At 36.6% G+C, this 16815-nt stretch overlaps 1 protein-coding gene across 12 annotated transcripts in view; it reads right to left on the bottom strand.

Moving 5' to 3' along the window:
* SUPT20H (SPT20 homolog, SAGA complex component) overlaps positions 1 to 16815 on the bottom strand; it is a 39494-nt gene that overhangs the window by 16463 nt on the left and 6216 nt on the right. For 7 of the 12 annotated variants that reach the window (XM_070800174.1, XM_019971380.2, XM_019971378.2 and 4 more), the window contains exons 6-16: positions 14271 to 14400; positions 13172 to 13275; positions 11750 to 11866; positions 11580 to 11633; positions 10031 to 10170; positions 5377 to 5533; positions 5228 to 5284; positions 3367 to 3438; positions 2926 to 3083; positions 1065 to 1091; positions 518 to 550 (exon numbers count right to left, since the gene is read on the bottom strand). In XM_070800174.1, coding sequence (XP_070656275.1) covers positions 518 to 550; positions 1065 to 1091; positions 2926 to 3083; positions 3367 to 3438; positions 5228 to 5284; positions 5377 to 5533; positions 10031 to 10170; positions 11580 to 11633; positions 11750 to 11866; positions 13172 to 13275; positions 14271 to 14400 — 1049 coding nt within the window. The remainder of the gene's footprint in view (positions 1 to 517; positions 551 to 1064; positions 1092 to 2925; positions 3084 to 3366; positions 3439 to 5227; positions 5285 to 5376; positions 5534 to 10030; positions 10171 to 11579; positions 11634 to 11749; positions 11867 to 13171; positions 13276 to 14270; positions 14401 to 16815) is intronic. The other 5 variants (XM_019971379.2, XM_019971384.2, XM_019971382.2 and 2 more) reach the window with 2 other exon arrangements.

Here is a 16815-nt window from a genome sequence, read left to right as displayed (position 1 = left end):
TAGCTAACTCTATTTTAAACAAATTTATTACATAGGAAATGAATAACTTAATGAAAAAAGTTCTATGAAAAATAACACAAAAATTAAGACAATTTATCTTTGATAAAAGCACAGTCTTTTAATATGTTCAGTAACAAGCTAAAACTGAAAACATTTTGCTAATTAACAATTTAAAAGATCCTTTCAGTATCTTGTCTCTAATATAAAATTACAGGTATTATTCCACCAATAAGCAGCCAAAAGAATTAACCACTGACTCTGACTTATATTCTGATTAAAGTACTACCGAAAACTCATTTTCCTTAGCTACTATACATATATCTAAGTTTTATTTAAAATACAGCTGTATTTTAAACATTATCCTTTTGTTACTTTCTTAATTCTATTTAAAACTCCTAGGAATACCTAAGATATAATTAAAATCAAAGCTTTGACTCCTAACGGAGTATTCTCTATCCTACAAGAGTAAAGTTTATCATACCTATCCAATCAAAAATAAAGATACAAATATTTTTACCTCTCAGCATCAGTCTTTGATCCAATAATGAACCTAAATTGTTTTTTAAGAAAAGAGAAAAGTATTAAATAGACTTGTTTTAGGGAGCCCCGAGATTACTTTTGAAGTCTTTTAGTAATTTTAAATATAGAATTAAAATCTATTAAGATATCATGAAAAAAATATTGAAAACACATTAAAAAATATTAGATGATCAAGTCTTGCATGCATTACAAAATAATTCTGTGAATAAATTGGCTGATTTAATTTAAGGGAGATTTATTTGGGGCTGAAAGTTGCTAAGTGCTACACACCCTTACAAGTGTCTGTCCCACAGCAAAAGTCACTGACCTACCTTGTGCAAGGCCTGTGGCCTTCCTCTCGCTTTACACTTTTGATTTTGGAAGTCATTATTAATGTTTACAGAGCAGGACCTTAGACTACATTTTGACAAAGAAGAGTTTATCACCAACTCAAATAAAGTCTTTACCGACTCTCTTAAAAGGATCTGACATTTATATGATTTCTTAACAGATTAAAATAGTGAGTTTGTTTATTTTTTAATTACCAATTTGAATGATCATCTGTGGAGAAGCTGAAATATAAAATGTAAAAAAAAAAAAAAGAAGAAAAAACTTGTTAATGCAGCTCAAACTTTTAACTTCATAGCTATTAAATCAAGTAATTTATGAATATGGGAGAATGACTGGAAGGTAATAAGCCATGGAGCATTTCTGCAGCAATGTCGTAAAGCAAAAGGCAAAAAATTCAATTCTCTATAATTATCAAACAAATATATAATCAGTTGGCTTTCTGAACCAGTTTTTTTTAAAATGAGAGATATGTCATTTCACTGTGTTTCAGAAAAGTTAGTAACTAACTATTTAAAATGACCAACATGTGTTTCTAAAGGGAAGAGTTAAAAAAAATATGGCTAATCAAAATATCTGGTCTTTCTACTAAGTATAAACAAAATAGTAGCTGAGGATCCCCTGACTGCTACTGTTTTCTCCTAATGACTTTTACTTAGGTATTGGTGAGGTTATTCTTTAAAATCCATCTTTCTGCTGTAATTTCAACTCGTATTTTGTTATGATTTAATATAGAGCTGGCTCTTGCTTTTTTTTTCTGCTCAGGTTCTCTTTTTCCTTCTTTTCAAAACACCATCAACTTGACTAAAAGAAGAGAACTAATAATAAAACATGAAAACAAAACTAAATACTGGATACCTTGTAGTAAACATATGCAACCCATAAGTTTAGGAAGTTCAACTACAGTTGGCCTTCTATATCTGTGGATTCTGTATTCTCAGATTCAGCCATCATGGAGTGAAAATATTTGGGGGGTGGGGGGCGGAAATATTCCAGAAAGTTCTGAAAAGTAAAACTTGAAGTTGCTATGGGCTGGCAACTATTTACACAACATTTAAGTTGTATTTACTACTTATTTACATGGCATTTACATTGTATTAGGTATTGTAAACTAGAGTATGTGGGAGGATATGCGTAAGTTGCAAATATGTACTATTTTGATGTAAGAGACATGACCATCTGCAGATTTTGGTACCCAAGGGGTCATGGGATCAGTGCCCTGCAGATAGTGAGGACCAACTTTATACTTATTGCTTTCTATTATTTTTGGCCACACCGCGCAGCATGCAGGATCCTGGTTCCATCACCAGGGATCAAATCTTTGGCCCCGCAATGGTAGCATGGAGTCCTATCCACTGGACTGCAGGCAAGTCCCATGTAGACATATTTATAGAGCCAGTAACTACATGAAGCACTGAGTCCGTGTCCTTACAGGCAGTGCTGAAATATCAAGCATTTTAAACAGCTTTTACAGTTACAGTAACCTTGCTTCCCACTTAAAACCAATTATTGCCAGAAGCACTTTATGCTCACTGAGGTTAAAGTCATAAGTGAAAGTGCAAGTGTTAGTCACTCCATCATGTCTGACTCTTTGCAACCCCATGGATTGTAGCCACCAGGCTCCTCTGTCCATGGAATTCTCCAGGCAAGAAAACTGGCATGGGTTGCTATTCCCTTCTCCAGGGACTCTTCCCTACTCAGGTCGAACCCAGGTCTCCTGCATTGCAGGTGGGTTCTTTACTGTCTGAGTTACCAGGGAAGCCCCTCAAAGTCGTAAGTGGCAGCATATAAATATATCAAAAGGAACAGCACAGGCATAGATTTTATAGCAAATATAAAAATAACTAAGCATAGTTTTTAAAAAAGAAATTACTATTTTAAAGAACTCATGGACAACAATGGTAACTACAATTTAAGTTTACTGAGGTCTGCTGCCAAATCTAACTGAAGTTAACTAACAAAAAAGGGAAATTTTTATTCATCAAAAGCTCATGAGTAGTCACTGAATAAACTCTTGATGGTTTACTTGGTCAAATACATGTATTTAACAGAACTCACTGGGATGGCGACATTGGACTGTCACTCTCCTCGTCTTCTTTACATGGCTGGATTTTACCATAGTAAAGTGGATCACCAAGTGACTGCAAAATGGTCAGCTTTGTTTTCTGATACTGATTACCAGCTTCACATTCAAATATATAATCATCTTTTACATCCTGAAAAAAAGCATCCCAAATAAATACCCTCTTCCGAAAATACATTATCAGAATTAACAAAAACCAGGAATAAATAACACACTAACTTATATCTAGCAATTAAGACACATGGAACATAGTCTGTAGACCTATTTAAAACTGTCTAAAAGGGCCTTCCTGGTGACTCAGTGACAAAGAATCCGCCTGCCATTCTTTAAAAACAGAAGGAGATCCCAAAGTAATAAATTCAGATCCCAGATTAGAAACAACATCAAAAGAAACGGAGCCTGCAATGGTTACTTACATGGGCTGGCCAGACTGTTGGTTGTGAGTCATCAGATTTGATAGATTTTTCTACTTTGGCATATTTTTCCACCTAAGCAACCAAATCAAGAGACATCAGATATAATGAAACCAGTATTATGACAATAGACAAAAACCTAAGTAACTTAATACAATATGCTCTTTAGCACAAGAATTCTTGAATCACTAATAACATCAACTATTTATGCTTAAGTAGTTTCAAATTCTCCTGATGTATATTTAACTAGACCAACTGGTTTTACAATAAAACAAAATTAGGATCTCTTTTGCCATTAAACAAATGTAATAAACACAAATGCCTCTTCCTTTTACTCCATAAGTAGGTATCATATTTGTCTTTTAGGAAAACTGGGATGTCAGAGAGGTGAGCAGGACCAGGATCTTTTCTTTTGGCTGGGTCTTTACTGGAATTGTCACGTAACAGTGTGGACAAAACTAGAAAGAGACTACGGAAATTATATTAAAATTGGTAAAATTTTTGTAAATCTCCATTTTCTCGTCAAACTCAAACCATATTTTCCATGTATTTTCTATCAGACTCCATGAACTGAAAGTTCTCTTCTTTCTGGTAACCACGATTTTTAAGAGTAATAGACTCACTTGCGCATCTGGTAAAAATTCAGATTCCCATGTCCCTCCCCTGGAGACCTGACTCAGTAAGTTGGACTGAAGTGGGGCCTTAACTGGTATCCTAGATGTTTCAACTGATCAGTCAGACTGAGAAACTTTGTATTAGGGCTTTTCTATTCAAAGCAAGGTCTGCAGAGCCCAGTACCATGCAACCTAAAAGCCTGTCAAGTACTGCAAGAGACCAGGCCCTAGCCCAGACTTGCCGAATTGGAATCTGCATTTTAAGAAGCAACCCACATGATTCTTATGTACATAAAGGTTTGGGAAGCGCTGCTTTATATATACCCAGATCGCCCTCTGAAGTCAATTCCTCCCTTTGGTATTTGCACCAAACATCTCTTCTCAGGCCATGTTCCTTGAGGGGTGTATAGATAGATACACACTGAAAGATAATGTGGCTTACTTTCTTGAGTTGTATATAGTCTACTTCTAATGCTTCTGGCTTTGTGCTTTTGAAAATTTTTTTTAAATTACAGATAATAAGATCTACACATGTGCTAGCCAAGGAAGTATGCACAGAGCAAACATCTGTTAAAATAACTAACCACTTCTACAGAGTTTAACGAATAATAAAAACAGGAGAAATAGGAAAATAAAAGAAATACGGGACCTCCTATCAAAAGATCTCTTTCTTTGCTCATTTATAGTTCATGTACATTATAGACCAGCAAAGACTACTACTCAAGGATGAGAACCTTGGCCACTGCTCCAGTATTGTTAATTTTTAAATTTAACCAATGAGAAGTATTATCAGGAAATTATGACAAAATATTATGAAAAAAAAATCAGAGGCATTTTATGCATATTATGTAATATGTACCATTTTTTTACACATTTGGAAATACCTTGCTTATTTTTCCTGCTCTAAAACAAATTTATATTAAGGAGTTACATAACTTAGACAAATAATATGAAAGACCAGCTTCTGAAAATGCACAGTTGACTTAAGAAGTGTTTTTGCACAAACATGGAGAATGAACTAGTGGTTAAAACTAGGGGAAAAAAAGGGGGTTATTATGGGATTATATAAAATCATGTGTGATAAAATTTCGAAAACTATAAAGCACTACATAAAGAATCTTTCATTCAATAAAATTAAAAGAGAAAAGTAGCGGTAATAAGAATCTTCATTTTCCCAAAGTATAAGATACTATTAGTGAGATTTAGGAATCTTACATATGAAAATAAGTGCAATTCATGAACTGACTTACATCCACCTCAGAAGGTACAGCCAAATTACAGGGACTCCGTTTCCACATATCTACACACTAAAAAAATTAAAAACAGTATAAATAAATATACTTAAAATGCACAATAAGGCATTTGGTATAATAAGCTTCATTTAAAAACACATACTTACATTTCCTGCTTTAGAAATTTTGAGGTCATAATGCTGACCTGCTTTTCTTTCCTTTCTTTTTTGTAAGAAATCAAGTAATTTTAGCTGAGGAGGAGGTGGACAATGAGACAGATCCTGTTGCCGATTCAGAGAGGACCTGGAATATCTCTTGAAACATCTGAAATATTAAGAGATTAGAATTATTGATACACCAAGCTAATAAAAGAAACTCAGAATAAATACGGTTTAAAAAATGTGTAATTAAATCACAAATATTTGTAGAACACTGTCACTTGCCAAGCAATGTTCCAGGCACTGGTGAAATAAAAATGAACACGACGAACACAATTCCTGCTCCCATGGAGCTGACAGTCAAGAAGAGAAGACACATATACATTCACAAAGGAACAGGTCAGATCACTCCAGATAACAGCAGAGTACGAGTGAAAAGCAGGGTCCTGGGAGGAGTAAGTGATACGGAGGGCAACACTAGGGGAGGGCAGGAAGGACTCTGAAGAAAATGTGTGAGCCAAGACATGACAAGAAGAAACCACCTGTGGAGGGATAAGGGAGTGAGTATTTGAAGCAGAGAATTTTAAAAGTTTCTGAGGCAGGAACAAAGCTGGCTTGTTTCAAAAAGGAAAAACATAGGTGGGACTAGAGCACCAGCAGGAAATGAGGTCAAAGAGCAAGGCAAGGGCCTTCCTTGCAGATGAATGATAACATAAAGTACAATGGGATGGTTGTAGAGGAATTTAAGCAAGTGGTGGCATGATCTGCTTTGAGGTTTTTAAAACATTACTTTGGTTTGCCTGCGTGGTAAACAGACCAAAAGGGAGCAAAGGTGAAGCAGTCAGACCAGGTAGGAAGGCGTTTATCACAGAAGTCAAGATGAAGATGACAGTGGTTTGGTCTAAGGTACTGGCGGTGGGTGTGGAGAGATGTGGAAAGAGGTTCTAGGGCACTTTATGGGACTGCTGACGGATTCTCTATGGACTTATTTCACTATTTCCAAAGCTGCACCTTTTCCTCAGCATATATTACTTCAACAGTAAAACAGAGAATTTAGAAAATGGGTAGGTTATTTCAGCCCCTTCAAACTTGAAGATCCAAAGTGGACAATGGAAATAGTCAAAGAGAACTTCATGATGAGCCAACTATAACTGCAATCTAAATTAATATGTATTCTTTTACTTTATTGAGAGGGCTAAAATATTCAAAGACAAGTTACCATGTTATAAAGGGGCATTTAGTTATAAACTGACTTCTAAAACTATTATCGCTTTTCCCCAGATCTGTAAAAGAAATTACAAATTGATTTTTTTAAAGGTAACATTAACAAAAATTACACTGGTATTAGGAAGGGATAAATTATTCTTTATTCTTATACTCGTCTCTGCTCAGAATTTCTTTTTGGTGAACAGACTCTAAATTTATAGGTTCAGTTCAGTTCAGTCACTCAGTTGTGTCCAATTATTTGAGACCCCATGAATCGCAGCATGCCAGGCCTCCCTGTCCATCACCAACTCCTGGAGTGCACCTAGACTCACGTCCATCTAGTCAGTGATGCCATCCAGCCATCTCATCCTCTGTCGTCCCCTTCTCCTCCTGCCCCCAATCCCTCCCAGCATCACAGTCTTTTCCAATGAGTCAACTCTTTGCATGAGGTGGCCAAAGTACTGGAGTTTGAGCTTTAGCATCATTCCTTCCAAAGAAATCCCAGGGCTGATCTCCTTCAGAATGGACTGGCTGGATCTCCTTGCAGTCCAAGGGACTCTCAGGAGTCTTCCCCAACACCACAGTTCAAAAGCATCAATTCTTCAGCGCTCAGCCTTCTTCACAGTCCAACTCTCACATCCATACATGACCACAGGAAAAGCCATAGCCTTGACTAGACGGACCTTTGTTGGCAAAGTAATGTCTCTGCTTTTGAATATGCTATCTAGGTTGGTCCTAACTTTCCTTCCAAGGAGTAAATGTCTTTTAATTTCATGGTTGCAGTCACCATCTGCAGTGATTTTGGAGCCCAAAAAAATACAGCCTGACACTTTTCCACTGTTTCCCCATCTATTTCCCATGAAGTGATGGGACCGGATGCCATGATCTTCGTTTTCTGAATGTTGAGCTTTAAGCCAACTTTTTCACTCTCCACTTTCATCAAGAGGCTTTTTAGTTCCTCTTCACTTTCTGCCATAAGGGTGGTGTCATCTGCATATCTGAGGTTATTGATATTTCTCCCGGCAATCTTGATTCCAGCTTGTGTTTCTTCCAGCCCAGCGTTTCTCATGATGTACTCTGCATAGAAGTTAAATAAGCAGGGTGACAATATACAGCCTGGACGTACTCCTTTTCCTATTTGGAACCAGTCTGTTGTTCCACGTCCAGTTCTAACTGTTGCTTCCTGACCTGCATACAAATTTCTCAAGATGCAGATCAGGTGGTCTGGTATTCCCATCTCTTTCAGAATTTTTCAGTTTTTTGTGATCCACACAGTCAAAGGCTTTGGCATAGTCAATAAAGCAGAAATAGATGTTTTTCTGGAACTCTCTTGCTTTTTCTATGATCCAGCAGATGTTGGCAATTTGATCTCTGGTTCCTCTGCCTTTTCTAAAACCACCTTGAACATTAGGAAGTTCATGGTTCACATATTGCTGAAGCCTGGCTTGGAGAATTTTGAGCGTTACTTTACTAGCGTGTGAGATTAGTGCAATTGTGTGGTAGTTTGAGCATTCTTTGACATTGCCTTTCTTTGGGACCGGAATGAAAACTGACTTTTTCCAGTCCTGTGGCCACTGCTGAGTTTTCCAAATTTGCTGGCATATTGAGAGTAGCACTTTCACAGCATCATCTTTGAGGATTTGAAATAGCTCAACTGGAATTCCATCACCTCCACTAGCTTTGTTCGTAGTGATGCTTTCTAAGGCCCACTTGACTTCACATTCCAGGATGTCTGGCTCTATGAGTGGTCACACCATCGTGATTATATGGGTCGTGAAGATCTTTTCTGTACAGTTCTTCTGTGTATTTTTGCCATCTCTTCTTAATATCTTCTGCTTCTGTTAGGTCCATACCGTTTCTGTCCTTTATCGAGCCCATCTTTGCATGAAATGTTCCCTTGGTATCTCTAATTTTCTTGAAGAGATCTCTAGTCTTTCCCATTCTGTTGTTTTCCTCTATTTCTTTGCCTTGATCACTGAAGAAGGCTTTCTTATCTCTTCTTGCTATTCTTTGGAACTCTGCATTCAGATGCTTATGTTTCCTTTTCTCCTTTGCTTTTTGCTTCTCTTCTTTTCACAGCTATTTGTAAGGCCTCCCCAGACAGCCATTTTGCTGTTTTGCATTTCTTTTCCATGGGGATGGTCTTGATCCCTGTCTCCTGTACAATGTCACGAACCTCTGTCCCTAGTTCATCAGGCACTCTATCTATCAGATCTAGGCCCTTAAATCTATTTCTCACTTCCACTGTATAATCATAAGGAATTTGATTTAGGTCATACCTGAATGGTCTAGTGGTTTTCCCTACTTTCTTCAATTTCAGTCTGAATTTGGCAATAAGGAGTTCATGATCTGAGCCACAGTCAGCTCCTGGTCTTGTTTTTGTTGACTGTATAGAATTTCTCCATCTTTGGCTGCAAAGAATATAATCAATCTGATTTTGGTGTTGACCATCTGGTGATGTCCATGTGTAGAGTCTTCTCTTGTGTTGTTGGAAGAGGGTGTTTGATATGACCATGCATTTTCTTGGCAAAACTCTATTAGTCTTTGCCCTGCTTCATTCTGTATTCCAAGGCCAAATTTGCCTGTTACTCCAGGTGTTTCTTGACTTCCTACTTTTGCATTCCAGTCCCCTATAATGAAAAGAACATCTTTTTTGGGTGTTAGTTCTAAAAGGTCTTGTAGGTCTCAGCTTCTTCAGCATTACTGGTTGGGGCATAGGCTTGGATTACTGTGATATTGAATGGTTTGCCTTGGCAACGAACAGAGATCATTCTGTCATTTTTGAGATTGCATCCAAAAGAACGTGGTCCACTGGAGAAGGGAATGGCAACCCACTTCAGTGTTCTTGCCTTGAGAACCCCATGAACAGTAGGAAAAGGCAAAATGATAGGATACTGAAAGAGGAACTCCCCAGGTCAGTAGGTGCCCAATATACTACTGGAGATTAGTGGAGAAATAACTCTAGAAAGAATGAAGGGATGGAGTCAAAGCAAAAAGAATACCCAGCTGTGGATGTGACTGGTGATAGAAGCAAGGTCCGATGCGGTAAAGAGCAATACTGCATAGGAACCTGGAATGTCAGGTCCATGAATCAAGGCAAACTGGAAGTGGTCAAACAAGATGCCAAGAGTGAATGTCGACATTCTAGGAATCAGCGAACTAAAATGGACTGGAATGGGTGAATTTAACTCAGATGACCATTATATCTACTACTGCGGGCAGGAATCCCTCAAAAGCAATGGAGTAGCCATCATCGTCAATCAAAGAGTCCAAATTTATAGGGAGTTTGTTCTTCAAAAGAATGCACAGAGCACATCATTTCAAAATAAAGCAGAGTATTAAAAAACCCCTAATTCTTACACTTTTACTCTGTAGAGGGAAAAGATACCATAAATGTCAATATTCAGAGCTCTCTCTCTAGCTCTCTTTTGGTTTATCCTTCCACAAAGGTGATTACCGTTTCATCGGGCGCGTGTTCATCTTCTGCCTGTTATAGAGCAGTCTGTTTGCAGTGCAGGTTACAGCAATGGAAGGATCAAGACACAGTGGTTCCGCTGTAGCCAGAATCAATTGGCTCTCAAGCAAAAGTTTGTCTTCCTGAAATGGGTAAGAGTAAATACCAATACTAGCTTTAAGATTTAAGATTTTCAAATCATATATATCACTTAATCTAGAAATATTCCTGGGAGTATTTCTGCCAAGGAATAGTACCAACTTCAGGGTGTAAACTTTACAAACTGAACAGCATGACATCACTAATGGAATTTCAGCAATTTGGACAAAGTGGGCAAGCTGTAAGAATGCCTGTTAGCCCAACATATATTTACTAAGCACCTATAATATGTGAGGCGCTGTCCTAGATGTCAGAGAGTCTTTGTTTAGACTATAGGTTTTTCACATCTAAGAAATACAGCTGTCTAGACTCATTAATATTTTCAGGTTGATGACATTTTCAAATGAAAATGATATTTTTCTGAAGAATTTTCCTTGAAAAGGTACAATAAAGGATATAGCCTCTCACTTTATTTACCAATTGTCAGAGTTAGAAATCAATACCCTTGGAACCTCCACATGACCAACAATTTTGTTTGAACATTCCTTTAAGAGCTTTTAACCTTATAAATGAAAAGATTACAGCCCAAACTACAACACAATGCTTAACAGTTACTGATGAACTGAATCTTATTTTATAATCCTATTTCACAGCTACAATAAATTTCACTACTGACATTTTCTTTAGTAACTATTCCTTTTTATAGTAATACAGAAATAAGTGAACACCCTTGTGAATGGGCACCTCACTGAATCAGCACTGGAGGACTAACTGGCTATTCTCTTGAGTAAGAGGTCAGTCCCTAGGGCTCTACCCAGTGCAGACAGCAAAAACACAGGTTAGGTGTGCTTTAGAACCCAAGATGACAGAGTATCAGCATGTATTTGTATCCACTGTGCAAACAAAACATTCTACTTGCTGCTAAGTCGCTTCAGTCATGTCCAATTCTGTGTGACCCCATAGACGGCAGCCCACCAGGCTCCCCCGTCCCTGGGATTCTCCAGGCAAGAACACTGGAGTGGGTTGCCATTTCCTTCTCCAATGCAGGAAAGTGAAAAGTCAAAGTGAAGTCACTCAGTCGTGTCCGACTCTTAGCGACCCCATGGACTGCAGCCTACCAGGCTCCTCCGTCCATGGGATTTTCCAGGCAAAAGTAGTGGAGTGGGGTGCCACTGCCTTTTCTGATTCTACTTGAGAGAGGATAAAAAAACGAAGTTTCACACTGGGTAGATTAGGTCAACCTCACCCTAGTTTACCATGTCCTAGAGCAACTGGAACTGAATTGGTTTAATTTCTTGCAGGATTAACGCATCTTTGTAGAGCTCATAATGAACCAGATACTTTACTCATAAATCAAATTATGAGCAGGAAATATCTTTTGCTTAACTTAGTAAGCATTGCTTCATCCTATATATTACCTGTTTGGGATTAAAAAAACAACACAACAACTAACCTGGGTCCACTTATGGTTATCACTTGTTATTGAATGTACATCACAGATTAAAGTCTAAAAGAAATAATGATTAAAAAATATTAATATATAGGCATGAGAACACATGAGAACATTGAATAGGTAAAACTCAAAATGAAATCTGAAATATTTCTGAATTAAACATTCCTTACCTGCATTGTTGGACGTAACAGAATGTGCCTACTTTGGTAACCAGGAGATTTCATGTTACTGGACTGCCTATAGTCACGTATTTCTGCTATGACGCATCCACAATGAAAAATATTAACCTGTTTTGAGTGAAAATATTTAAGTAAACCTAAGTACGTAGGTTTATATTGAGTGTTTCAGGTTCTTAGCATTCCCATGCAATGGAATTTCTGACCATTTACATACTCAAAATTCCTTGGTGAACTAACCATCACATAAACTCTTTGAAAAGAGAACTGTTTTATGTTCATCACTGTGACTCAGGAAGCAGTTTAACACTGTTTCCTAGTTACAGAATGACATTTGGCATTTATTTACTATTAATGTTACAGATCACTGGAACTGCTGTTCTTGACACTCACTGGGTCACTGTTGTACTCTGCTAACACTGTCACTGTTATAAATTTGTTAATAAACCATGCCAGAATTGCAGCTTACAGATACAACTGCTATATCTGCTCTGCTAAAACTTCCAGGAGACAGGTTTCACTAATAACAGGAAGAAAGCTAACATTAATTCAAATAATAATCTCCTGCTAATGATATTATTTTCTAGTTCTAAGTCCAAAGGTAAGGAACTGTATCACTCAAGTCTTGCAAATTATCACTTGCTACAGTTGCTTTGGTCTTTTGTGTTTTTTTTTTTTTTCACCATTTAGAACTCGAGTGAGTACTGTGACTTCCATGTTATCAGTCATTTTTCTGCTCGTGCTTTTTAACCAATATTTACTGAGCTACTACAATGTGACCTGTTACGCACTATCCAAATATCCAAGAAGTTTCACAGATAAAGTGGTGAGGTAACTTGCTCTCAGTGTGGAAAGACAGGCAATAAACATGTAAACAAAAATGAGGTAACTTGAGAGACTAATGCTACAGAGGAAATAAAACAGGGAGTGACTAACTCAGACTGTGTGCTCAGGTAGAACTCTCTGATTGAGTAATTTTCAGCTGAGACTTGAATCACAACAAAGGGCCAGATAGAAGAGCAGATCAATAAGATAGGAATAAGCTTGGTGTGTTTTAATCTATAAAAATGGAATGGGTGGCTGGAGTGTAGTGAGTGGGGATGAGAACCAGGAGGTGAAGACAAATACAAACACAGGGGTTTTGTACCGTGAGAGGACACTGGAGAACTCTAAGCAGGGAACTTTGTTGTTGTTTTCTGTTTTTGTTTTGGAAGCTTAATCAACTACATCTATACATTTCAGTATATAGCCTAAAGGATAAATATCCCACAATATATCAATTTTCATACAGGCATATATATATTAGGTCTCACTTCCCTTTCCAAGAACTAATGAGAATAAAACGAAATATTCTTTATCACAAAACAACATGTATTTGGCAAATCTAAGGACATTTTATGGAGAAAAATTTTGTACCTGAGATTTTTCTAGGAGATCAACCAAAATTGGAGGTAATTCTTCTGCATCCAAGTATTCAAGCAATTCTCCTTCTTCATAAGGCAGTCGAATGGTCTCAGAATCTTAATTTTTAAACATAAAAGTTTCTGAAAGTGATCAGGCTCACCAAAAAGCTTAGGCAATAATTTAAGTAACTTTTCATAAAAATAAAGAGAATAAAACTAAAAGCTCTGCTGAAGTCCTTCACTTATCTAAAAAATAAATCACCTCATAAAAATCTTGATAAACTGTATATAAACAGTTTTAGACTGGAAGAGAGAAAAATACCTAACATCCTATGGAAAACATCTGGCACAACAATCACAAAACAAATCCCAGCCAGCAGTTCAATAATCAGAGTGTGATAAAATTCCAACCGTTAACTAAAACTCCCTTAAGCTAATCTGGAAGTCAGACTGATAATCTGGTATAGCTTCGAAAAATGACTACTTACAAGCCAAACTTCTCTTGGTGTTACAGTTTACAATTAACGACCAATACAAGAAAAAAAATCCTTAAAAATCTTTAACTGGGTAAGTTCCTTACAGAACTTATAGTATCATCACCAAATCAAAATTTAAAGGCCTCTTTGGTGAAATCTCAGAGTGTTAATACTTTAGAATTCTATTCTGACATTCACATTAATCAGAATAAGATGTTGAAGACTATTCAAAAGGTAGTGAGTCTGCTTAACTTTGAAAGTTTCACACTCAAAATATATTCAAAGCATAGAAGAAAAACAGATTAAAACACCTTACACCATCTTAAATACATTAACAGCAACAGAATGAAAGGAAATTGACACATTTTAAAATTACATCTTTTATGATTTAATTTCAAAGACCTTTCTCAATTAGAATATTTCTCAAATTCAGCAAGGCTAATCACAGGAGAGTTAACTTCTCATATTGTAACAAAACATCATAAAGAAGAAAATTTGAAATCAAAGTTTTCTGTTGTCAAGGCATCACTGATGTAAAGGACAGATCATTCAGCAGGGTGAAGGCTCTTTCTAAAAGACAACACATCCTGCCCAGCAGATGCAGTTTCGTGGCTGCTGCCCTCTGGAGGGTCTTACCTGATCCATTTTTTCCCCTGAGCATCAGAGAATATCCCTCATTTCCTGGGTATAGGTTGACCACTAAACATGACAATGTCTCTTGCATAACAAGCTTCTCTAATAAGTTCACATTTCTTCTTAATTTCTGCTTTAGAAAGAGGCAGAGCTCATGAAAATAATCCAGCATAATTTCAAATAATGCAATCACTTAACGAAACTAGACCTGAGTTAGTTAATCTTTGATGCTCCTTCCACATCTATATAAAATTAATGTTGATCTATTACTGTTTTATGCAAATGAATATCACCAAGAAAAAGTGATCCATAAAATAAAACCACCTAAATACAAATATATGTACCTGAGTACACAAGTAGCAAATATTAAAAATATTTAGAAAGGAAAACCATTAAATGTAATTTTTTTTCAAAGAGGCTATAATGTATAGTTAGTTTCTATTAAGTTTAAATGTGCATAAATAATATGAGGCATTCTCTTTGGTTGTACTGTTACAGAGCACATTTCTTAAACATTTTATGGCCTAAATTAGATCCAAATAAGCTCAACAGCTCTAATTAGCTGAAATGTTAAATTCAAAGATATGCAACTAGTTAAGAGGATGAAAGTGATTTAAGTAATTTTCTGTAAATTGAATTGAACAGCTTCCTAGAAACCACTTTGCTAAAAACAAAACCAAAAAACAGAAAACTATCAGGAAACATATATACATCAAAATCCATTCTTTAGAAACTCATACAATTTAAAGTGAAACCCACTTATAATAATTTCTTTCATCAAATCTTATTTGTGAAAAGTTATCAGTTAATAGAATATTTTTCATGACCTCAAAATACAAGCCTGTTTACAGTACCTTATTTTCAACATGTATATATATAGTCATATGCAAAAATTATGAATTCTTAACCTATAGTCAACATAGAAACAAAAAACTGTATTTTGAAAATAATAAATAAATATTTAAAAAGCAAAGCAAAGCAACTTTTAACCACTGTGATGCAAAGCTGGAAAATATCTTTATTCTTAAAGGACCACATAGCACTTTAGCCTGTGGGCCATAAGGTCTGTGTTGCAACTATTCAACTATGCTATTATCTCAGAATCAGCCATTGACAAGACATAAAACAAGGGGTGTTGCTGGATTCCAGTAAAAGTTCATTTACAAAAACATGCCGTGAGCCAGATCTGGCTGGTGGACAGTGGCTGTCAACACCAATCTGGAATCTTTTATGTATCTCTCCTACCTTAGTTCTATGTATGCTCATCATACAGACTGTGGTGATAACTGATGGGTGTATAATGTGAAAATTAATAAAAGGAAACCTCAATTAAAACTCGAGTGGGGAAGGCCTGCAGAGGGAACTCTCCTGCTCCACCACTCATCATCCATTACCCCCCGGGAAGACATCAATTACTGATCCCACCAGGAAGAGAATTACCTTGCACTCCTAAACAGGAAATGCAACTATTTTCCTTCCCCAACTAGGGGAAGACTTTCTTCTTGCCCAGCAATAAGCTCAGTGAGTGGGAAAGGACTGCAGCCCAGCCAATGGAAAACACCTGTAGCTTAGCCAACGAAAAGCCAGCATCTCCTCAAGTTTTACTTTCCTCCAGTGAACTCAGACTTTCTTTCCTTGTCCTGCCCTCCTTAACAATATACCTCTTCCATGTTGTGTTAACTCCTCAGAGTATCTCTGTCTGATGAGATGCTGTCCAATTCATGAGTCGTTTAATAAGGCCAGTTAGATCTTCAAATTTACTCAATATTTTTTAAAACAATGCATGTCAAAACTTACAAAATGTGTTACATACTTCAAACATACACAAATTATTGTAGGTCAATTATTCCCCAATAAAATGTATGGAAAACATGCCATAAAACTCATGGTTTCACAACCATGTTTTTCCTAAATATTTTAAAACAGATACTGTTAGAATTCCACTAATTTTTTGCCTAAGAGGTATTCATTTTTAAATTAAAGACACACAACAGAAGCTCACTAGAGCCTTTAAGGCCCTTATAACTCAAGGGTCCAAAAAATTTCAAGAAATCAATTTCTATTATATTTCTACTGCCCATATGTTCATGCTCAATAAAAATAAATTTAATTTGGCCATGAACTAATTTTTGTGACCAAATTCACCTTTTATTATTGTCTATCTAAATTTCCTACATGTCCTGCAATAGTTTTAACTTTCCAGTGCAAATTACCATGAGGAGATAGGTTACTTTTCTCCTGATCTTTGGTCTACAGATAACTTCTCAGGAAGAAAAAGAAGCAAAAGACAATATACATGGTGGTTTTGCTTCTTCTAACTTCCCAATGAGACAGTCTGCTACTCAGCAAACATGTTGAGTTTGCTCACCTCTCCTACCCAAGTAGGCTATCTGCCTGGTACCAGATTAGCCAGAGCTCTGGTTTAGCTGCAGAATCAGGTAGTCTGGTTAGAAAGTACTATATTTGTTCACTAACAAAAATACAAACCGTTACCTGCTTCAAATCTAATTCTTTCAAACTTCCCTTCTTCCACTATATTTCAAAAGCC

This window comes from Bos indicus, chromosome 12 (genome assembly GCF_029378745.1).
Source record: "Bos indicus isolate NIAB-ARS_2022 breed Sahiwal x Tharparkar chromosome 12, NIAB-ARS_B.indTharparkar_mat_pri_1.0, whole genome shotgun sequence".
Taxonomy (NCBI): Eukaryota; Metazoa; Chordata; class Mammalia; order Artiodactyla; family Bovidae; genus Bos; species Bos indicus.
Note: the sequence above shows the minus strand (reverse complement) of the source record. Positions and strands in the feature narration are given on the sequence as shown.